This window comes from Schistocerca cancellata, chromosome 2 (genome assembly GCF_023864275.1).
Source record: "Schistocerca cancellata isolate TAMUIC-IGC-003103 chromosome 2, iqSchCanc2.1, whole genome shotgun sequence".
Taxonomy (NCBI): Eukaryota; Metazoa; Arthropoda; class Insecta; order Orthoptera; family Acrididae; genus Schistocerca; species Schistocerca cancellata.
Genome location: NC_064627.1, coordinates 1,051,891,965 through 1,051,917,650, shown reverse-complemented (window position 1 = coordinate 1,051,917,650; position 25,686 = coordinate 1,051,891,965). Strand labels below are relative to the sequence as shown.

The 25,686-nt window shown below is 38.0% G+C and overlaps 1 protein-coding gene across 1 annotated transcript in view; it reads left to right on the top strand.

The window, feature by feature from the left end:
• LOC126163038 (esterase E4-like) overlaps positions 1–25,686 on the top strand; it is a 56,035-nt gene that overhangs the window by 19,660 nt on the left and 10,689 nt on the right. Inside the window, exons 2-7 of the mRNA XM_049919913.1 lie at positions 4,989–5,135; positions 9,676–9,835; positions 12,407–12,592; positions 16,086–16,270; positions 19,107–19,281; positions 23,671–23,846. Coding sequence (XP_049775870.1) covers positions 4,989–5,135; positions 9,676–9,835; positions 12,407–12,592; positions 16,086–16,270; positions 19,107–19,281; positions 23,671–23,846 — 1,029 coding nt within the window. The remainder of the gene's footprint in view (positions 1–4,988; positions 5,136–9,675; positions 9,836–12,406; positions 12,593–16,085; positions 16,271–19,106; positions 19,282–23,670; positions 23,847–25,686) is intronic.

Genomic DNA, 25,686 nt, shown 5'->3' with positions numbered 1-25,686 from the left:
AGCACAGACATTAAATGTTTGCTCAACCAGGCTAAACCAGAACTCCGAGTGAGCGGGTTTGAAGTCTGGTAGTTTCGGCAGATTCGGCCCTGCAGTCACTGCGGAGGTGCGCCTATTACTTCGGACGGAAGTAGAGCATGCAGAAGATAGCGAGTTTGAATTATTGGCGTCTCGTAATGCGGGAATCGCGAAATTCACTTGACGCCGGGGGGGCGGCTGAGAAGCGACGGACGCTCATACGGTGTGAGGATCGTAGTCAAAATGTGCATTCTCATTGACGTGGTAGCTCGGAGAGAAGCCACAGGTACTTAAGTGCGCCGGTGAATGTCCATTATGCACACAGTATTCACTCGACTGTGAGTGGTGGGCTGGTTGTAGATGTCGGAGTAATTACTGTCCAGCACAGAATTATTGACTTGATTAGAAGCAACACAAGGATCCCACACACGTCCACTAGGATGCACACTTGGTGTGATATTTGCTGTTTGGCGAGCATTGAACACCTGTTGACTAGCCGGCGCGGAAGGATACACACTTGGCGGGAACTGATTCGAGTTTGAATTTACTACTGGATTTTCCAAAGTAGCAAAACCTCGCTCAACACCATGAACTGTATTGAATTGTGCATTCGACACAGGAGTGGAAATGTTCCAACCAACACTCTGTGGAGAACACGTGGGAAGGTCTAGACTAACAAAGCCAGAGTCCATGACCGTTGGCGGTTGAAAGAAACTGGCGGCACTCGATGAATTCCACTGCATGTTCTGGCTGAAGGATCCTGAAGATTCTTGCGGCATGTCCACTACGACGGCAGGAGTGCTGGAGAGATGTTGCTGAAATCCGGGCGGCGGTGAGTGCTGAAAGGCCATTGTCTGGAGCTGAACAAAGGCCCTCGCGATCGCGGAGAAACCCGACACGGTAGGCGCGTAAATAACCTTTGGGCGGTAACTCGGACGTGTATTACACAAAAAACGGGGTCACCAGTGAGGGAATATGGAATAGTTGTAGGTAAATAACTAGAATTCTCTCAGATACAGATTTATTCACACTTAGCTTCTACACAGATACAAGTCCGGAGGCTAACTGCCGTTAGCGTCCAACATCCTGCCCAAAGCCCTCTCCTCAAAGATAGCACACTTACACACTGAACAAATATTGATATTTATGGCGCTCTACACCACAAATGGATAGATCACATATCTAATGAGGAGGTAGTGATCTGAACAGGGGAGAAAAAAACTTATGGCACAAAATCACTAAAAGGAGGGATGAGTAGGTAGGACATTCTGAATCACTAACGAATTGTCAATTTGATACTGGAGCAAACTCTGAGGGATAATTAGAGGGAGACACATCACGAATACAGTAAGCAGACTCAGAAGGATATAGGTTGCAGTAGTTACACAGAGATGAAGAGGCTTGCACAGAGCAGACTAGTGTGAAAAGCTGCATCAAAGCAGTCCTTGGACTGAACAATATAACAACAGCCACTACAATCTATGGCTAACTTGATAAGTGCCACAATACAGATCCAAAGGTCTTGGGGTCAGTTTGTGGTTACTCACAGGTTCTTTCTTTGTTATTTATCAGTTCTTTCATCTATGCCAATCATCTGCCTATTTGTAAAATGCCAAGATGGTCTGGATTCCACATTAACCTTTAGGCCCCTTATAACCCCTCTAATGGAAATATCTAATGGCAACAAACTAGACCTGACCTCTTTAAGAATGTACCCTTCAAAATTGGTATCAGTGACCATGATACAGTTGGTGATGACATTGATTACCAAAGTACAAAGGACAACTAAAACAAGCTGAAAGATATATATAAAAAATTAGAGGTGTCATATCTCAGAGAGGAAATTGAAACTTTCAACACAGGGTAGGAACATGTAGAGGAAATATGGTTCAAGCTTAAAAGAATAGTTGACTCCACACAGGATAGTATGTACCCAGTGAAACAAGTCCATAATGGGAGGGAACCTCCATAGTAAACAGTCACTGTAAAGGAACTCCTAAAGAAACAGAGATTACTGCATAATAGGTGTAAAACAACATGTAAGGCTACAGATAGCGAGATGCTGAATGAAACGCATTTGGCTGTCAAAATGGCAATGCGTGATGCCTTCAATGACTACTGTAGCAAAACACTGTCAAATGATCTTTCATAGAACCCAAAGAAACTCTGGTCGTATGTAAAGGCTGTTTGTGTCTGGTCCTTAGTGAATGAGTCAGGAACTGAAATTTACAGTAGCAAAGCAAAAGCTTAAATGCTTAACTCCATTTTCAAATGTTCCTTTACAATGGAAAACCAAGGAGAATTGTCCCAATTCTATCCTTGTACCACTGAAAACATGAATGGAGTAAGTATTAGTGTCAGTGGTGTTGAGAAACATATGAAATCATTAAAACTGAACAAACCACAGGGCCTGACAGAATCCCTGTCAGATTGTATAGTGAATTTTTGGCTGAGTTAGCCCCCCTTCTCACTATAATCTATCGTAGATCCCTTGAACAAAAAGCCATTCCCAGTTCTTGGAGAAAAGCACAGATCACACCTGTCTATGAGAAGGGTAGTGGAAGTGATCCACAAAACTACCATCTAATGTCCTTGACATCAATTTGTTGTAGAATCTTAGAACACAATCAGAGCTCAAACATAATGAAGTATCTTGAACAGAATGACCTCAATACCATCTAGCATGGATTCAGAAACCATTGGTCATGTGAAATCCAGCTAGCACTTTTCTTGCACGAGATTCACAATTTCTTGATTTCCAAGAAGCATTAGACTCAGTACCACACCTATGTTTTTTGTAAAAAGTATGATCATATGGTGTATTAAATGAAATTTGTGACTGGATCGAGGACTTTTTGGTAGGGAGGACGTAGCATGTAAGTAACTTCAGGTGCCCCAGGGAAGTGTGTTGGGCCCTCGCTGTTCATGTTGTATATTAATGATCTTGCAGACAATGTTAACACTAACATCAGGCTTTTTGCAGATGATGCAGTTCTCTACAATTAAGTACTATCTGGAAGAAGCTGCATAAATGTTCAATCAGATCTTGATAAGATTACAAAGTGGTGTAAAGATTGGCAACTAGCTTTAAATCTTCAGAAATGTAAAATTATGCTCTTCACAAAACAAAACAAAAAAAAATGTAATGTCCTCTGACTATAATATCAATGAGTCACTGTTGAAATTGGCCAACTTCTACAAATACCTGGTTGTGACACTTTGCAGGGATATAAAATGGAATGATCACATAGGCTCAATCATGGGTAAAGCAGGTAGTAGACTTCAGTTTATCAGCAAAATACTGGTGAAGTGCAATCATTCTACAAAGGAGACAGCTTACAAATCACTCATGCAACCCAACCTAGACTACTGCTCAAGTATGTGGGGCCTGAAACAGATAGGACTAACAGGGGTATTGAACATATACAGTCAAGGGCAGTGCAAATGGTCACAGGTTTGTTTAATCCATGGGAGAGTATCACAGAGATACTGAAGGAACTGAACTGGAAGACTCATGAAGATAGATGTAAACTATTCTGAGAAAGTCTATTAGAGGACAGATTTAAACCGTCCTAAAAAAGTCTACTGACAAATTTCAAAAACCAGCTTTAAATGAAGACTCTATGAATATACTAAAATCTGCTACGTGTCACTCACATAGAGATAATAAGAACAAGATCAGAATAATTACTGCAGGCACAGAGGCATTCAGACAATCATTCTTCCCACAGTCCATATGTGAATGGAAGGGAAGAAACCCTAATGACTGGTAAAATGGGATGTATCCTCTGCCGTGCACCTCATGGTGATTCGCAGAGTATAGATGTAGGCATAGATAACTGGCTGGATGAACTGGTTCAAGGTTTGGAGAAAGGTGAGGGCATACTGCCTCCCGTAGCGATACAGAGTTCAAACCAACCTTCAGGTTGAGGGTGGTTTTAATCAAAACATTTAAGATGCACACAATATTTTTTGATGTTGTGTTTGAAACGTTTTCCTAGGCCAGCAAGAACAGCTGCACTTGACTGATGCATGCATGGCCATAAGAGGAAATACACTTGCATCATACTGACCAAACCTAAACTGCTAACATCATTCAGTGATAAAGTAAGTTTGTGGAAATTTTCTAGAGTTATGCCAAAAACCTGGTACCCCCCCTCTCCTCCTCAAAATCGTAGCACTAAAGGTGGCTGCCTAGTGTACATACGAGGTGATTGTAATGCTGATTATGATAATTTGATTAAATCTTCCTCTCCAGTTTGTTCCCTGCTCCATTATCTCTCCATTGCTTGTAGTACAACTTTGAATAGTTTTCCTATTACATGTGCTATGCCTTCCCCCTCTTCTCCATTGCAGTGAACAAGAGTGTACCCAGAGAGGGACCTCATCTTATTAGTTTCACAGAAAGAGAAATGGTTGAAGAAATGAAAATTTCTTACACAATAAAACTAAACTATTGAAAAAATGTGTTTATTAATGACCTAACATACTAATTTTACTACTTTATAGTTGGTACATACTACCAGTAATGTACTCAGCTGAGAGAGTATATTTTACGTGAGACAGGTTCATATTTCCTTTTTGAGTTTTTTTTAATACATAGACAGAGCTAGAATGGTTTCTACCTTTCCCTGGGTAGTCTTTGTGGATTTGGGAGGAGAAGACAATTTGAATCATCATGTAGAAAGAAATAGCAGTTCAGCTACTTTAACCATTCTGAACTGATAACTATCCCCCACAGACATTCATGATTGTTTACTAGTATATGTGGTAGGTTTAATCTTAAAACAGAACCAGACATCTTCCAAACCTTACCAATGTTGTCAGAAAAGAAATGGTTATCCAGGAAATTTAAATTTATAGTCACAAACTTGGATAATTAATCTTGAGCAATGGTTGTCTTAACACTAAGATACATTTTAAGTAAGTAAGCAAAAATGCAGTTCCTTACGAGAAAGTCAATTTTTCAGCCACCAGTGCCAGTATCAACCTCTACCACCTCTTCACGCGGTATTGTGGATGCTACAAAGGATGGAGCATTTTGTCCTTCAATACGAGAACTAAATACTAATGCAACTTCTGAAGACTGTTTGTTTCTCAATGTGTACACAACAAAAGTAAGTAAAATAGTGCCTTTTTAAGAAGTGACCTCTGTATCTAAGTTTTTGAATCTGAATCACTAGTTCAGTTTTGTTTATTCAGATACATATTGTCAAATGATGTGTCCTAATTTAGAGTGGAGCATGCATTTAGACATCACTACCTAGATACTGGGACAAATAGTTTAAGTCGTACTGAAGACATACAAATGGCTGCCAATATAAATGTAACTCTTTCTTCCTAGTGATAGGCATCTTCATTGTAGGTAACACAAATATTTTATTCACTGACACAGTAATTTGTTATTTTATGCAGTAAGTAATTCTGCAATATATTAGGTGCATTGTTATTTCTGCATTCAAGTAACTGATAATTCAGAAATGAACCAGAATGAGACACCCCTCTGTCTTTCAAAGGGTGGAAGTTAGTGGATTTTTAAGTGTTTTTAACAACTTTATTAGCCATCTACATTGTAACACCACAATACTTGTTATGAAATTGATGAAGCATGTGTAATAATGCTTCAGTGATGCATTGCACTTGTTTTCGGTTGGTGCATAAATTCATAGCATTTTTCCCTAAGTTTAATAAACATAACAGATACACATAACAGAGACTTTAGTCATAAGTAGTATATTCTCCTTCACTATTTACAACAGTCTGCCAATGCAGAGAAAACTTTTCAATTCTGTAACTGCAGAAATCATGTCGTTTTGAGCCGAAGAACTCGTCAAGCCATGTTCAGAGTGCATTTTCATCTGGAAAGGAATTTCCTTGACAGTTGTTCAATAGAGAGTAGAAATGATGAAAATTTGAGCGCACAAAATCAGGGGAATAAGGTGGATGTGGAATGACTTCCCCACCCCACTCCTGTAGTGTTTTTCATCAGTCTAGCATAATGTGGGCAGTCATTATTTTGGTGTAGCATCACTTCACACAGTCTTCCTGGTCACTGTTGTTAGATTGCATCTGCAAGACATCTCACTTGTTGACAATAAATCTCGGCATTGAGCATTATACCTTGAGGAAGCAATTCGTAGTACACCACGCCATCACTGTTCCATGAGATGCATGACCTTATCTCTTGTGGATGCATGCAGGTCTTTGCATGGGCAGTTTCTGCGTTATTTTGGCTCAACCACTCCTTTTGTTACCCTATTTTAGCATAAAGACACCATTTCTTCTCACCAGTAATGATACAGAGTAGGAATGGCCAGTGTTGTACATGAGCCAATTGATGATGAGCAAGCAGAGATGCTCATATGGCAATCCACTGATTTATGTGATATTGGCTTAGAGCCTGCAGTAGACATACACCCAAAGTTTGAACCTTCCCCAGTGTATGAAAATGTCACATGATGTTAAAATGATTACAGTTCATTCCACCTGCCAGTTCTTGAGTACACTGGCATGGATCATTGTGGATTAATATGCTTAAAAGATCGTTGTCAAACCCCAGAAGCCTTCCTGAACTTGAAGAGTCACTAATGTCAAAATGATGCTCCTTAAAATGGAATCATTTTCTCACTATGCTCTGTGAAATGGCATTATCCCCATGCAAGGCACAAATGTTTCTGGCTGCCTCCTCTACTGTTGTTACCCCTCTACTGGACTCAGACAGAAGAATATGTCAGAAATATTCTGATTTCTCTTCTTGGCATACCATTTCCTAGCATCCATAGCTCCACTCACTATGTTGAAATAGCAAAATAACAATATGTGAACTAAAACTGCTACAGTGAATTATAAATTAGACAATAAGTTAATAAACCCGTAGCAAACAAAATACCAACAACCAAAACAAAAAATGCTACAAACTAGTAGACCAACCTAATAACTTATAAAATTAAAGAGCTGAAGATGGCTAGACCTAGGTAACCACCTAATGATATAAGATATTGCAGTATAAGTGATTAATAAACTTATTGGAAAAAATTATGATTTTCATCACAGTCCTAGTGAACTGGATAAACTTATCATTTGCAACCAAATGACAATCTATTAATATCACAGCCAATAATGTCTTAGCATGACACAAATGCTGCTGTGAACACGTATATAGGCCAGTTGAGACTGTAACGGTGTAATGTTCTTCAGTGACTCATTCATTGTCTTGTATCTAACAGTGAATCAATAGCATGAATCATCTCAACTTGTGTATGGACCTGCCTGTCTCCTGCTACACTATCACTGAATGTTGAGGTGTTAACCTCTAACCCTTATTTCCTTTTTCTGCAAGTAAATCCTCTGGTACAGATGTAATTAGCAAAGATATTAACTTCTAGGATGACAATGATCTGAAACAACTTGATCGTTCAGGTCTAGTTTGATGAACATCTGGCAAAATATCATTACATCTCCAGGCTTATACTTGAACACTAGCAGACATTTGTTGTAGATTTTATAGCAGAAAAACTTCCACACATATTCTGCACTACCACTATTGATAACACTGAAGGCTATGCTGCAGCATTCCATGAGAAACAGTCCACACTATTTGTGGTAAAAACACATGAGTGGAACCCATCCACTCAATGAGTTTTCAACAAGATGATTTCATTATAGTAGACTAACAGTAGTGCTTTTTTATTCAACTTTAATAATTATTTGTACAATCTGCTCTGCAGAAGTTAAAAGGAAGAAATACTGTGTTTCCAGAGGACACACTAAACAGATATAGGGAACTTGTTTTTACACCAGACAAATTTCTTGTAAAAGTCATTTTATTTTTCTCAAACTTAAAGAAATTAAATGTTAACAGAATGCATTTAGTTACAAAAATTGAAAGAGCTCAACAGCCTTTATGGCAGACCTGGTAACCTGGTGTGTGATGTATCAGTCTTTTATTGCAATTTTTTTAAATTAAGAAACTGTAATTACAATCTCTTACTGTAATCAGTTTTTATCCAATGCAATTTAATAGTACATGTATGATTAATATTTATGAAAGCTATTACTTCAGTTATGAAGTCATTTTAATCTATGAAATATTAGTGTCATTAGTATGATCACACAAGATGGGAAAACATAGAAATAATCATACATGAAGAAAACTGTGCTTATGTTAATAACTGTCTTTAGTAATAAATATACTACATGTACTGAGAGAGAGCAAATAGAGAACAGCTTCAACCACACCAGTCACGAATGTTACTGCTAGAGACCTTCTCATGCTACACATGCAGGAGGATCAGAAAGTAGAGCACAATAAATTTTTTCTCCCCTGGTATTGCAAATGGAATGTTGAAATTTCATGATGATATAGTTTGAGGTTTGTACTACAAAGGGTATTTTGTTTTCATGTTGAGCACTAGCAAGAGAAGCCTGAACTACAAAATAAACAAGCATACATGTTGCTGTCATCAACTTGTGAAGAGCAGCAAAGTTTAATTCGATATTTGTGGGCCAAAGGGAATAAACCAAGTGAAATTAATAAGGACATGTGTGGAATGTATAGGGGCAACTGGATGAACCATAGCAATGTCTCCAGGTGATGTGCATTCTTCCAAGAAGGCCGTGTGAACTTGAGTGGTTTGTCACACTTCGAGTGGCCAATAACAGCTGCTACCCCACAGAATGTTGGAGCCATTGAGGCAGTAATTTTGAATGAATGGTGTGTACAAATCTAAACATTATCACAGCAGTTCAACATTTCCTATGGTGTGGTGTATGATATTGTTCATGACACACTGAAATTTTGTAAAGTTTGTGCTCACTGGGTGCCTAAGAATCTGAAAGACAACCACAAGGACCAGAAAATGATGACAAGCTTGGATCACTTAAAGTGTTACACCATAAAACAGTATGACATTTTGAAAGGAATCATCACTGGTGATGAAGCATGGGCATACCACTACATGCCCGAAGCCAAAGAGGCTTCTATGGAGTGGAAACTTACTGGTTCCCTAGTACACACAAAATTCAGAGTGACTCAGACTGCTAGGAAAGCACTTGTGACAGTGTTCTGGGATATGCACATTGTGTTACTGGTGGACTTTGCTGAACATGGGACCACTGTGAACACTGCAGCCTGCATTAAAACTTTGGTTAAGTTGTGTTGTGTCCTTCGTGACAAATGCCACAACATTAATACTGATGGTGTCAAACTTTTTCATAACAATGCTTGCCCTCATGTTTCTGCTCCTGTTTGTGAGAAAGTTGCCTGATTTGGGTGAGAAGTGCTCCAGCATCCACCATACAGTCTGGACCTTGCACTGTTGGACTTTCATTTGTTTGGTCCCAATGCTTTGTGACAGATGTGTAAGTGAAATCAGCAGCCCACAGATGGCTATACTCCAACCAGACTTTTACAAATGAGCATATTGAAACTGGTACCACAGTGGGAGAAATGTGTTGAGAACATTGGTGACATTGTAGAAAAGTAGGTAAAAGATGTAAGTTAGTTTATGATTACTTTTGTTTCGTTACCCATAAAACTTTTTGGTAATAAAAATATTGTGCATTACTTTCCCATCTTTGCTCACACTTAAAATTATTACTGATCTAAAGTGTATACGTAGAGAATCATATGGTTTGACATTTGTTCCCTGATGACAGTTGCCAGACAGAAGAGGAAACCCAAGGAGGCCAGTGATGATCTTCCTTCATCCTGGTGCTCTTTACCTTTTTAGAGGGTCTAGTGACTTGTTTGGTCCACAGTATTTGCTGGATGAGGACATAGTTCTGGTGACTCTCAACTACAGGCTTGGAGCTTTAGGTATGTTGGCTCAAAACAGCATGTGAATACACTTATATACAAAAAAATATATTAAAAACAAAGATTTCATGGCTTACCAAATGGGAAAGCGCAATAGATAGGCACAATAAAAAAACACACAAACACACACACAAAATTTCAAGCTTTCGCAACCCACGGTTGCTTCGTCAGGAAAGAGGGAAGGAGAGGGACAGATGAAAGGATGTATATGTGTGGATGGATATGTGTGTGTGTGCGAGTGTATACCTGTCCTTTTTTCCCCCTAAGGTATGTCTTTCCACTCCCGGGACTGGAATGACTCCTTACCCTCTCCCTTAAAACCCACATCCTTTCATCTTTCCCTCTCCTTCCCTCTTTCCTGACGAAGCAACCGTGGGTTGCGAAAGCTTGAAATTTTGTGTGTGTGTTTGTGTGTTTTTTTATTGTGCCTATCTACCAGCACTTTCCCGTTTGGTAAGTCATGGAATCTTTGTTTTTAATATATTTTTCCCATGTGGAATGTTTCTTTCTATTTCACTTATATACAAATGTACACAAATGATTCCTTACATGTAAGTGCAAGTATACATACATGCAAATACACATACATACAATGTACATACATACATGCATACCTACATACATATGTGCAAAGTCTTCCTTTATTTCACACACCAACACCTCTCGTTGAAAGAAACTCATTGAGATGGAAATCTGATTTTGGTGCATTTTAATTTTTTTTATGTAACATAAGCCACTAAGTAATATTTTGTTTATAGTTATGAATTTTGCTGTACAGAACAAACTTTTTTTATTGTTATTTCAATTCCTGAGAAATGGTGGGCTGACAGCTTATGAAACTACTATCCAGCCAAAAGATTTTTTAAATACATAAAGAACTGATGACAATGAACACAACAACAATAATCAATTATTGGTAAAACAGATAGAAAAAATCTACTCACCAAGCAATGGCAGGGGAAAACAAACACAATATGATTTAAATTTTTGCGAGCTTTTGGAGCCAGTGGCTCCACTGTGTGACAGAGGAGCCAAAGGGGAAGAAAAGGGGTGAAGAAAAAGGACTGGAGGGGTTCAGGGAAGGGGTAAGTTCAGAAGTCACCCAAACGCCAGGTCAGTAGAGACTTAACCAGACAGGATGAGAAGGAAAGACTGATTCAGGTGAAAGGGTATCAATGGTAAGATTCACTGATGAAAGTGAGGAAGAATTACAGGACTTGCTAAATGGTATGAACAATCTAGCATGCACAGAATATGGATGGAGAATAAACAAAAGGAAACTGAAAGTACTGAAGATTAGCAGAAGTAGTATTAGTGATGAATTTAACATCAGATTTAGGGATCACATAGTAAATGAAGTGAAGGAGTACTGCTACCTTAGAAGCAAAATAAGGCTTTACAGATTTAGCAAGAAGTATATTAGAGCAAAGTAAATAGGCAATGTGTGCATTTTTTGCTAAAATAAGTCTAATAGTATCAAACATAGACCTTAATTTGAGAATTAAGGAAAGAATTCTGTTAATTCAGTGGACTGATAAGATAATAAATAGGGAGGTCCTCTGCAAAATTGCTGAACAGAACATGTGGAAAACACTGAACAGTAGATGGAACAATATGCCCTAGCATGTGTTAAGACATCAGAGATGTAAGAGAAGAGAAAGGTTGGAATATATCACAGAAATTATTTATACCACTGAGTCTAAGTGATACTCTGAAGTTAAGAGAATGGCACAGGAGAGGTCTGTATCAAATCCCACAGTAAATGGATTGGGAATAAAATAAATAAATAAAACAGATGAGGCCAGATGAACAGTACAAAGCAAGCACATATTCCAGAATAATTTCTCATCTGTCAAGCTCTTACCTGAGGAATAAAACCAAACAGAAAAATGAGAACAGGAATTAGAGGATCAATTCATTTTTTTAAATATTATGCAGAGAGGAGAATTATAATTATTTTTATGATAAATCACGAAATATTTTCCTGATCTTAGGATTCCTTTTAGTAACTGTAGATATCTTACCTTTTTATCTCTCTATTTGCTAAAACTGTGAATGATTAGTGTGTAGTCATATACAGATATTAGGACATTGTAAGCAAAACTTTTATGAATATGGTAACACAAAAACCAGTATAATACTGTAAAAGATAGAAACAGTGAAGACAAAATTAGTCACAAAGGCATTTCAGTAGTCATTTTAGCTGTGCTCCATATGCTATTGGAACAGGAAGAAAACCTAACATGTGATATCATGCTGAATGCCTCTGCCCTGCACTTTACAGGGGTGTGCAGAGCAAATGTGTAGGTAGATAAGTAGCTGTAGATGTAAATCTAGGAGAAAGTGACAAGATAACCAATCATCTTTCAGTTCTGGATATGTACCCTGCTGCTATTATTGCTTCCAATCTGATGATCCAGAAGATAAAAATATTAATTTAAATACTGTGAAATTTGTTACACTAAAACACATGGCATAACCTATGCATTGTCAGACAATAAATCATATTTTTATTTGTGCTATGCAGCTTCAGTTATAAAATGTAAACCTGTATATTTGGTTATGTCACAGGATTCCTGAGCACTGGAGATTCAGTTCTTCCTGGAAATAATGGATTCAAGGATCAAGTGATGGCTTTTCGATGGGTGCAGCAAAACATTGCTTTATTTGGAGGTGACCCAGGCAGTGTAACTATTGCTGGTTATAGTGCTGGGTCCATCAGTGTGTTTTTGCATATGCTGTCTCCAATGTCCAGAGGTATGTCAAAGTTTCACACTAATATCCACCTAAAGTAAAGTATGACTGGAAATTGTGCAGGTAGTACAAACAGTATTATGAAAAGGATAGGTTGCTACTCGCTGTAAAGATTATACATTGAATTGCAGACATACATCATAAAAAGACTGTTGCACATTTAGCTTTTGGTCGCATTTAGCTTTTTGTCACACTAAAAGCTAAATGTGTAACAGTTTTTCATTGTGGCTGTCTGGAACTGAACATTTCATCTTAATGGTGAGCAGTAATCTATCTTTTACATCGGACTTCACTGTTAACATAACTTTTTTTCTATATACAATGAAAAATAAAAGTCAAATTGACAAGAACTGGTAGGCAAGAAACTGTTATACAAGATGGACTTTTTTAAAGAGAGATCTTATTTTTACATGGCTTACAATTGATTGGTTTACACTTGTGAAAAATTATAATAATGAGGTAGCAGATTTAAGTTAGAACTGAAATCTTATTTATATTCAAGAACATTGTAAAATTATACTGAGCAAGGTGACAGTGATAAGAAACTGGGCTAATATTTAGAGGGATGGTGGTTCAATTGCCTGTCCAGCTATACAAATCTAGATTTTCCTTAAATTCCAGGTTGGTTCCTTCAAAAAGGACATAGTCAGTTTCCTCCCATGCAATTCCCTATTATGAACATGTGACTGATCTCTAATGAAGTCACCATCAATGGGGCAGTAAACCCTAATCTTCTTTTATTGAAAAGTCATAACTTGTTAAGCTCCTGTTTGTAAATTATGCCGGATTTTCTGACATCAAATGGCAGATGTTCGTTTAAAACAGTTGCATGCTGACAGAAGCTGTCACGTGCCTGCACACACGCATGCATGCGCGCGCTCGCGCGCGTGCACACACACACATACACACACACACACACACACACACACACACACACACACACACACACAGAGCTGACTATCTGCAGCAGAAGGAGGCTGCTTCTTTTTCTGGTGCTTCCTAAACTAGATTTGGAATCTTTAGAAGTTAAAAGCAGAAACGTAAAGTCATTGACAGGCATACACAAAAAAGAAAGAAGACTTGCCAGCTTTTGGAATGAATCTTTACTCGAGCTAGAGCACAAATACATAACACATACGCACACATAGTGTGTTTTATGCACGTGTGTGATCAACAACACTGGCATAGCTCTGTGTGTGTGTGTTTTGTGTGGGTATTTGTACTCTAGCACAAGAATGGATTCATTCCAAAAGCCTTCAAGTTTTCTTTCTTTTTTGTGTGTGCCTGTTGATGATTTGATGATTCTATGATCCTACTTTTCAGTTAGTGGTCTCCTTTACTCTTTAAGTATTTACATTATACCAGAACTTTCCATTTTGATTAGATTTGGAGTCTGCAAGAAATATTCAACTTCAGCATTACAACTTCTTGAGGAATCTTATAATGATTACATTCTCAATGTGTCACATGAAATTATAGTCATTTTTGGTTTCTATTTGTACCACATACTATCACCGCATTGTACTTCAACTGAGAGAGATAGATACCTGATGTGGATCTATGTGTTATTTGAGTATGCGAGCAATAATAAGGAATATTTTTAATAGTACTGGTTCTCTTTTTCAAGGATATGACAATATTCCAATAGATAATTAATATAACCCAGTCATTTACTGTGGTATTGGAGAGTTGTGAAAGAATGTAAATGATTTAAGAAGTGAAAGTTATCTTTACTCTTCAAATTAATTAATTATTTTTCTGTAAGGAACATACACTGTGTCCATAGTATCTGAGAAGCTAAAATTATGTTCTATACTGGAACCTGGATAATGCCTCTCGGAACAACACAATGCTGTATAATTTGAAAGAATGGAGGAGAGCCAGTGGCAAGTTGAAGTTTTGTCATCACTGCCAACTGTGAATGGAACTGTTAAGACGGATAAACACACTGAAAAATTACAGTTTTGAACATGGCTATCTCTCAGCAATGGTATACAAGTTTCAATGGAGAAATAAAACAGCCAACTGGTTTCAAATAATTTTTAATTCATTGACCTAGGTTTAACACCTGTAAGGATGTCTTTGTCAGAATGAAATTTGAACATCTGTGAAGTTACAAACACAGTAGTAAAGATTACAAGCATTTGGTATGTTTAACTTGTAATAAACAACATCAGACTTTGATGCTCTTCATTACAGGGTATATGTACCAAACACTGGAACACTTTTCATTTTTTATTTGAGCATGTATACTTGATGTCATATGACATTTTCCTTTGCTACAGGTCATTTTAGTTGTTATGTCATACATAGTTGTGCTAATCTGTTTGACTAAAATATTCTGCTTACTTTGGGTTAGCATACATAAATGACATTTTAATATTCTGACCTAATCATGTTGTAAACTTCATTATTGGCTTGGTGTCGATAGTTTTGACAATTAAGTACATGTCACATTTCACAATAAAGGTTTTCATAAATATAAAAGCACACATTAGGTAACCTTTTCCTTTTACTAGCATTTATTCACTAATGAGTGGATCAGTGATGATTGTCCAAAACCTAATACACTGAAACCACTGCAGATCAAACAAAAATATTACTGTCATGCTATTCTTATGCAGTATTTTAACCACAAACATTGTAAAGAATTTTAATAATCCTTAACAAAGACGAGTTTGCTGAATAGAATTTGCAATTCCTAGTCAAAAATGCTATTATGCCCCAATTACATATAGAGCATTACTTGTTGCTTCTAAGAATACTATACAATTTCCACTATACTTTGTTTCATAGTTCTGTATATGGTCTAAGATGGAGTTTATTTACACCAATACTTCAAAATTATATAAACAGACACATTTCATATAGTTTATGCGAATGTATTTTCAGTTAATAACATGATATAATTAACCCACATTGCATTGTATTACTCAGTAACTCAAGTACATTTTTAAATATTTTTTATCAGCTCTTACTTTTTAGAAAGCAATATGAGCATTAGTAATTGTTATACTTTGACGTATATGGTATTCTCTTTAAATTAAATTATTTTCCAAATTTTTAAATAGTAGATGGAATCAAACACATGTCTATAATTAGGATATATATTACTTTAACCCAGTATAGGTCAATGTTTCAGCAAGTGAAGTCAAAATTTTCCTTTAAAAAGCCAACTGCACCATAGGAATCAGTTAAAGATGAATTTCTATCTGAATAATAACAATCTGGAAAACATTCCTTTTAAAATAAATTTGTAATTTATTAGATGATTGTTGTCCAAAAACAAATTTCATCAAGTAGAAAATATAGGGGTGTTACCAGAGCAATTGCAGAACCTATATTTCAACCTACTCTGAATATGAATCCTTATCGACTGTCCTTGATTATACAGGCTTGCAGTTCACTGTGTGAGTAAAGTAAAATTGTGGTTTCTATGATGAAAACCATTGGCTGCAGGTAGCAACTATCTACATACTTCTTGTTTTTCCCCCAGGCCTTTTCCACCGAGGTATAGCAATGAGTGGTGCTGATTTGACAAAAGGCATTACTGACCCACTGGGGCAAGCCAGACTGCAAGCAAGGTTGGTGAACTGCACTGATACAACTTCAGAAGAGATTATTAACTGCCTGAAAGGAAAGGATGCTTTTGAAATTGCAGAATCAGCAGCAATTTTATATGTGAGCACTTTATTACTTGTTGTTTTGATAAAAATGCATAAGAAAAAGTTGCTGGCAGTTATTTGTTAATATCAATTAACAGGTAAAGTACTCCAGATTGTGGAGGATTATGCCACCTGCTTTTTATATATGTAGACAATTTTATTCATAGCTCTTATTTCCTCAGCAACTGTAGTATATTTATCAGAATAAAATTCAGTCATCAGTTGCAGAGATATTTTTATTTTGCTTTACCAGTTTCAACAGTTTAATATGTCACCGCCAGAAGCTTACAAAATTATGGATATTATAAATCATTAGATCTTGGTCATACATTTATGTAAAGTGTAAGAAGTGTATTATCAAAACTTACCTAGTATTTCATTTGACTGATGTCTAATGTACTATATGTAACTTCTTTATAAACTATAGTTAGTATTTTTTATATGTTCATTACTGCTAGCACAACAATGTGTCTGTGGAGTTAAGTGTGATTCATTTACTGTAAATTATGAATTGGTCATTCAGTGTTAATAATAATCACATCCAATAGGTACATTTTTGGAAATGTCATGTCATTATGTTGTGTGAAGAAGATAGTGACATATGCTAAACCAATAGTGGTGAGGCTTTTTCCTCACTCCTCATGGCTCCAGGTCCACTTATACTTCTATCAATGAGGCAAAAGTATTTACTCTACCTATAGTTTGGCCAATAGCCTCGTCATCGGCGCAGGACACAGACTTTACTTTTTCTTTACTCAGAGTACTTTTTCAGTAATATTAACTATTGTTTTTGTGTGCAATGTATAATCAATTGTCTACCTCATGTTTATAAGAAAAGATACCCTGTCCTGCATATGAGGGCCACTCCAAAAGAAATGCAGTGTTTTTTAAACATCCAATTTATATTCCATGCCTTTGATATTTTACAGTATGTTGATACACAATTCAGAGACAAAGTGTGACTTTTCCACATAATCTCCATCCCTGTCAACTGCCTTACGCTATCATGGAACTAAGGTTTGTACACCTGCACAGTAGAACTCAGGACCAACACTTGTGGGCCACTGTTTATTGGCCTTCATGAGGGCATCATCATCTTCAAATCTCATTCTGTGAAGAACTCCTTCCATTTAACAAAGAGGTAGCAATCACATGGTATCAGATCAGGGCTGTGGAATGGTTGCTTCAATGTCGTCCACTCAAGCTTTGTGATCTCAGCTGTGGTCTTCTCCCTGATGTTTGGTCAGGCACTATTGTGGAACAGAATACATTGTGTTTCTTCTGACATTGTCAAACACAGCATTTTTGAACTTGGAAGTTTTTCAAGGGTTGCCACGTATGTGCCAGAACTGATTTCTTGACAGTTCTCTGTAGCAAGATGTCCACAAGCAACATTTATTCTGAATCAATAAACACAGTAGCCATTACTTTTTCTGCTGATTGTGCAGTTTGGAATTTCTTCTTCTTCAGTGTGTTTGTATGATGCTATTCCATTGATTGCCATTTTAATCATCTTGTGGTGCAGTTCTTCTTGTTGTCTCCGTGCTTGCTAAGAAAATGGGATGAGAAGTTCCGCCTCATGCAAGACACCTTTTTTCTTTTGTTTCACCCATACATGTTTCAGCACTTTTGTGCTATCATCAGTGGGTTCTATTTTTATTTTTAACTGTAAATTTGTTGTTAACATATTAACATTTGCGTCATTTACAACATTATGTAAAAGTTGCATTTATAACATAATTGGCGAAAAGCAACATACATTACATTGTGTTACTGTCCTCTGCATAACAGCTACCAAAACAAGAGGACAATAACATAATATAAGGTATGTTACTTTTCGCCAATTAAGTTATAAATGCAACTTTTACATAATGTTGTAAACGATGCAAATGTTAATATGTTAACAACAAATTTACAGTTAAAAATAAAAATGGACCCCACTGATGATTGCACAAAAGTGCCGAAACATGTATGGGTGAAACAAAAGAAAAAAGGTGTCTTGCATAAGGCGGAACTTCTCATTCGATTGCCATTTTGTTTCCAGTTCACAGTGATGCAACCACATTTCATATCCCATCACAATTCTTACAAGGAAGTCATCTCAAGAATTCTTGCACAGTTCCAAGCATTTGCTGCGTACTGTCCTCTGTGTTTCTTTGTGAACATATATGAACATCCTCGGGACCCACCTGGCACCAACTTTTTTCAGCTTCATGTGTCACAATATTTGACACACAATTCCTTCTCCTATTCCCACTTGGATTGACAGTTCATTCACTGTTACGCATTTGTCAGCCAAAATCAGATTATGAATAAGTTGTATATTGTCAGGAGTCTGTGCGTTGCTCAGTCTGGTGCCATGTTGGAGGTCTCAAGTATTGGAGTGTCTGCTTCACCAGATAATCTGCTTGCCCAAAATCTACTGTAACTGTAGTGTGATCAACAGTCACATCCCCATACATCTTCTTCAGTCTCTTGTGGATATTTGTCACTCTCTCATTCTCATAACACAGGAACTCCCTAACAGCATGTTGCTTTAAACAAACATCAAATGTAGCAGTCATGTTCATAGATGCTACAGCTGTGTGGTATGTGGAAATGAGTTGATATAAATTTGCATATAAGCACAAGAACTATTTCTATGACCTTTGTGATTAGCGAGAACATAGAACAAAAAGCTGAAATTGTTGAAAAAAAGTGGTGTGCATTTCTTTTGGAGTGCCTCTCATATTACTCACTCACTTGGAAACTGAGCCATAAATTTGAGCCCTTTATTAATTGAGCACTTTATTAATAGTTAAACAGCTGAAATTATTAGCTATTAATTATAGTATTCTGTTTTGTATTTCTAGCAATGGAACAGCAGTACCCCAAGTGCATTTGGTTATGTCGTTGAGCAAGATCTTGGAGATGGAGCTGAAAGATTTATAACAGCTGATGTCACAGAACAGCTTCTTAAAGGGAATTTTGCTCAAATTCCTTTGATAAGTGGATCAACCAAAGATGAACTCACCTGGCTGCCAATACGTTAGTAATCTGTATTATGGTTCACTTACACATATGTGTAATAATATGTGGAAGAGATGTTAAGTCCATGCACATGGAAATGGCTACATCCAAAATATTAGTTTTATGGGTAGAGACCAAGGAGAGGGTGGTTGGTGCCTTAACCACTACAGGTATTTAATCTTGGGTTTGAACAATTAGCCATCTGAAATATCTGTCAGTGGATAGAAAAGACCAAAGCAAGCAACAGAATGCTCTTATTTTGATTTCTGTTTGATTGGCTTAAATAAGAATCAGTATTCAACAATATATCTGTTAATGAAAGATGGATGCATCAATCCATCATGAAGATAAAGTAGGAGTCAGAGATTCCACCACTGTACTCAAAGGTGAAGGAGGCAGGGAGTATGGACAACACTTTCTTTACCATAAAAGCCATACTTATAGAACAGAGGGTAGTAACTGGCATTGTGTGTGTCACACAATGGAAGCTAGCGGGAAAGAGGTTCTTGCACCACCATGGTAACTCACTTGCTTACACGCTTGACAAAACCCAATTACTTCCTGGGCCTTAAATTTGAATCGACCTTCCAGATGTTATGTGACCTATGTGATTACATTTCTTGACAAAATCATAACAAACAATCCAATGTCTTATTCTAAATTCAGCAAAGTGAAAAAGTTTGTCTGCAAAGCACCCGACTGCAAATTGTTGCTCATGTCAGCACCAATGACTCCTGCCGTCTGGGTTCAGAGGTCATCCTCAGTTCGTACAGGCGGTTGGCGGAATTGGTGAAGGTGGAAAGCCTCACTCGCGGGGTGGAATCAGAGCTAACTATTTGTAGTATCGTTCCCAGAACCGATCACGGTCCTCTGGTTTGGAGCCGAGTGGAAGGCTTAAACCAGAGGCTCAGACGATTCTGCGGAGATCTGGGGTGCAAATTTCTTGACCTCCGCTATCGGGTGGAGAAATGTAGGGTCCCCCTAAATAGGTCAGTCGTGCACTACACGCCGGAAGCGGCTACAAGGGTAGCGGAGTACGTGTGGAGTACACATGGGGTTTTTTTAGATTAGAGAATCCCCTCCCTAGGCCCGACAAGACGCCTCCTGAGACGCGGCAAGGTAGGAGTAGGCAATATGCAACAGGGAATAACAATATTAATGTGCTAATAGTAAACTGCAGGAGCGTCTATAGAAAGGTCCCAGAACTGCTCTCATTAATAAATGGTCACAATGCACACATAGTACTAGGGACAGAAAGTTGGCTGAAACCAGATGTAAACAGTAGTGAAATTCTAAACTCAGATTGGAATGTATACCACAGAGACAGGCTGAACAGTGAAGGGGGAGGTGTGTTTATAGCGATAAGAAGTGCAATAGTATCGAAGGAAATTGACGGAGATCCGAAATGTGAAATGATTTGGGTGAAGGTCACGGTTAAAGCAGGCTCAGACATGATAATTGGATGTCTCTATAGGCCCCCTGGCTCAGCAGCTGTTGTGGCTGAGCACCTGAAGGATAATTTGGAAAATATTTCGAGTAGATTTCCCCACCATGTTATAGTTCTGGGTGGAGATTTTAATTTGCCGAATATAGACTGGGAGACTCAAACATTCATAACGGGTGGCAGGGACAAAGAATCCAGTGAAATTTTTTTAAGTGCTTTATCTGAAAACTACCTTGAGCAGTTAAACAGAGAACCAACTCGTGGTGATAACATATTAGACCTTCTGGTGACAAACAGACCCGAACTATTTGAAAAAGTTAACGCAGAACAGGGAATCAGCGATCATAAAGCAGTTACGGCATCGATGATTTCAGCCGTAAATAGGAATATTAAAAAGGGTAGGAAGATTTTTCTGTTTAGAAAAAGTGACAAAAGGCAGATTTCAGAGTACTTGTTGGCTCAACACAAAAGTTTTGTCTCAAGTACAGATAGTGTTGAGGATCAGTGGACAAAGTTCAAAACCGTCGTACATTATGCGTTAGATGAGTATGTGCCAAGCAAGATCGTAAGAGATGGAAAAGAGCCACTGTGGTACAACAACCGAGTTAGAAAACTGCTGCAGAAGCAAAGGAAACTTCACAGCAAACATAAACATAGCCAAAGCCCTGCAGACAAACAAAAATTACGTGAAGCGAAATGTAGTGTGAGGAGGGCTATGCGAGAGGCGTTCAATGAATTCGAAAGTAAAGTTCTATGTACTGACTTGGCAGAACATCCTAAGAAATTTTGGTCTTATGTCAAAGCGGTAGGTGGATCAAAACAAAATGTCCAGACACTCTGTGACCAAAATGGTACTGAAACAGAGGATGACAGACTAAAGGCCGAAATATTAAATGTCTTTTTCTAAAGTTGTTTCACAGAGGAAGATTGCACTGTAGTTCCTTCTCTAGATTGTCGCACAGATGACAAAATGGTAGATATCGAAATAGACAACAGAGGGATAGAGAAACAATTAAAATCGCTCAAAAGAGGAAAGACCTCTGGACCTGATGGGATACCAGTTCAATTTTACACAGAGTACGCGAAGGAACTTGCCCCCTTCTTGCAGCGGTGTACCGTAGGTCTCTAGAAGAGTGTAGCGTTCCAAAGGATTGGAAAAGGGCACAGGTCATCCCCGTTTTCAAGAAGGCTCGTCGAACAGATGTGCAGAACTATAGACCTATATCTCTAACGTCGATCAGTTGTAGAATTTTGGAACACGTATTGTGTTCGAGTATAATGACTTTTCTGGAGACTAGAAATCTACTCTGTAGGAATCAGCATGGATTTCGAAAAAGACGGTCATGTGAAACCCAGCTCGCGCTATTCGTCCACGAGACTCAGAGGGCCATAGACACGGGTTCACAGGTAGATGCCGTGTTTCTGGACTTCCGCAAGGCGTTCGATACAGTTCCCCACAGTCATTTAATGAACAAAGTAAGAGAATATGGACTATCAGACCAATTGTGTGATTGGATTGAGGAGTTCCTAGATAACAGGACGCAGCATGTTATTCTCAATGGAGAGAAGTCTTCCGAAGTAAGAGTGATTTCAGGTGTGCCGCAGGGGAGTATCATAGGACCGTTGCTATTCACAATATACATAAATGACCTGGTGGATGAAATCGGAAGTTCACTGAGGCTTTTTGCGGATGATGCTGTGGTGTATCGAGAGGTTGCAACAATGGAAAATTGTACTGAAATGCAGGAGGATCTGCAGCGAATTGACGCATGGTGCAGGGAATGGCAATTGAATCTCAATGTAGACAAGTGTAATGTGCTGCGAATACACAGAAAGATAGACCCTTTATCATTTAGCTACAAAATAGCAGGTCAGCAACTGGAAGCAGTTAATACCATAAATTATCTGGGAGTACGCATTAGGAGTGATTTAAAATGGAATGATCATATAATGTTGATCGTCGGTAAAGCAGATGCCAGACTGAGATTTATTGGAAGAATCCTAAGGAAATGCAGTCCGAAAACAAAGGGAGTAGGTTACAGTACGCTTGTTCGCCCACTGCTTGAATACTGCTCAGCAGTGTGGTATCCGCACCAGATAGGGTTGATACAAGACATAGAGAAGATCCAACAGAGAGCAGCGCGCTTCGTTACAGGATCATTTAGTAATCGCAAAAGCATTACGGAGATGATAGATAAACTCCAGTGGAAGACTCTGCAGGAGAGACGCTCAGTAGCTCGGTACGGGCTTTTGTCAAAGTTTCGAGAACATACCTTCACCGAAGAGTCAAGCAGTATATTGCTCCCTCCTACGTATATCTCGCGAAGAGACCATGAGGATAAAATCAGAGAGATTAGAGCCCACACAGAGGCTTACCGACAATCCTTCTTTCCACTAACAATACGAGACTGGAATAGAAGGGAGAACCGATAGAGGTACTGAAGGTACCCTCTGCCACACACCGTCAGGTGGCTTGCGGAGTATGGATGTAGATGTAGATATAGATATTGAATACAGAAGCATTTTCTCCCACAGCCTTAATATAGCTCCTTCAATAAGTATTCTGAGGAGATGAAATACAGCATACAACTAGGAGCCAGATGCTTCAAACTATATGAAGTTACACGCTTTGCAAAAAATCAGGAATATGTAACATTTTCTAAAAGCTTTTTGTGTGATGTTAATGCATGTACATTAAACAAGGCAGCAATATTGTCTGTAAGTTCTAAGTCTGTCCACCACTATGAAAATATCAATGTGTGTGTGTGTGTGTGTGTGTGTGTGTGTGTGTGTGTGTGTGTTTGTGTGTTTGTGTGTGTGTGTGTGTGTGTGTGTGTGTGTGGATGAGCAGATGTGTTTAAAAGAGAGAAAAAATCAGATAGAGAAAAAGAAAATAATTTTCTTGTTCATGTGTAGATATTACAACAACTATGTCATTGTAATGGTACTTCTTAATATTTCAGAAACTCTTGAAGGCAATTTTTCACAGTCCGCAGTAGATAATTATGTGACAGCACTTTTAACTGGTCTCTTCCAAGACAGAAATGCTACAGAGCTAGCAGAATTGATTCAGCAAGTAAAGGAATTTTACTTTAATGATAGACAAACAGCTAATGAGACTGGAGTTGCTCTTGGACAAGTAAGTAAGGCAGCAAATTTAATTATGAGAAGTGGCAGAGGTCAAGTTGGTGCTATGTTTAAAAAATCAAAATGAAAGTAAAATTTAATATTAACAACAGAATCTGAGAGACAGAAGGACATCTGCTGCTGCTGTGAGACAGATACATAAAATAGCAAAAATAATAGAATGTCTATTTTTTAGGGTTCCTTCAACATAGGGAAATAAAATTGTGAAATATATGTACAAGAATAAAACTGTTGCAACCAATTAACAAGAAAGATATAGTACACAGTGAACAAACCAGAAGTAACAGTAGACTATAATGTGTTTTTAAGATTCTACCATGTGAGGTGGTGCAGTTGTTTTTATATTGGACTTGAACTAAGTATGCGTAAAAATGCTCTTCGGACCCCATCTGTCTCCTCTGATTTAATTCTTCCACGTGGTTTCATTTACTGCCTTAGATGGAAAAATGGAAAATTCCTTTAAAGTGTCCACAACAGAATTCCTATCCCATGGAGAGATGGATGTGCCGTGTTTCTTCGGGAACATAAAAAACTGGACATGTGTATATATTATGCTTCATTTCCCAGTGGGTCATCTGTTCTTTTTACTAACTCATGTATTAAGGAAAAATGCCTAACTCTCATTTACAAGTTTGATGATAGAGTCTATATTAGGACAGATAGGTTCAGATGTTCCAAGATATCATGAAGTTGTTTGCACCTTTATGAAGCATACAAAGGCAATCATCAAATAAATTGTGCAGAATTAATGGATACCCTTAAATATGTCTTCTGCTAGACTTCAAATTTAGATTTACATTCCAAAATACTTATAATGGGCTGCATGTAATGTAAGATGATAGCTGAGCTTTAAAGGAAATCACAGGACACAGAGCAGAAGAAAAGATTGTGGCAAAAAATTAACAGAATATTTTAAACAAAAAGTGCAGAAGAGGAGGGGAGGAGAGACAATTAAGAAAAATAAAGAAAATTTTTCAGTTACACAAACAAATGATGACAGACAGAAAAACTGAGAACACAACAGGGTGGAAAGGGAAGGGAAGAAGAGGTACTGTGGAAGACACTGAAAAATCAAAAGAGTTTTAAGTATTACAAATTGAGAATAGATGGATGGCAGTTGGCAGGTACATTTAGGGAGACCTGTTATATCTCTGGTATTTGGCAGTGTGGGAAGGTTCAAGCATAATGGCCTTATCTTTGCCAACATTTTCCTTAGAATATCAAACAACTGAATAAATGATGCTGCTGGCCTAGACAGTTTGTTTGGTGCCATACGTTCTGAATGAAAGCTACTCCCTGAAAAGCAGTTGCACACCATCTGTGTCTGTTAGCCATGTTTATGTAAAAATATCATGTAGAATATGAGGGTTGGACATTATTGGGGTCACCGCTCCGTAGCCTACTGCTGCAAATCTACATATTGTCTTCCATTCAAACAATGGAAAGCCCAGGATGGAACAACAACAATATATGAAAAGAATGTATTGCTACTCATCACACAGAGGAGAGACTGAGTCACAGACAGCCACAATGAAAATGACTGCTAAACTTTTACATTTTCAAACAAAAGTGTCATTCTTTCAAAATGGAAAACACACACACATTCTCACAAACACAACTCACAAATGCATGACTACTTTCTTTGGATGCTGGGGCCCAACTGTAGTCTGCGAATGCATCTAACGTGAGCAGCAATTTGCTTGGACAACAGGGTAGTGATGGGGGGGGATGATGCAATGCTGTCTTTGGGAGCATGTACTTGCATGGTGGGGCAGGATATGGTTGCTACGTGCAGAGTCAAGAGGCTGTGCTGAGGGACAAGGAAGGGCAAA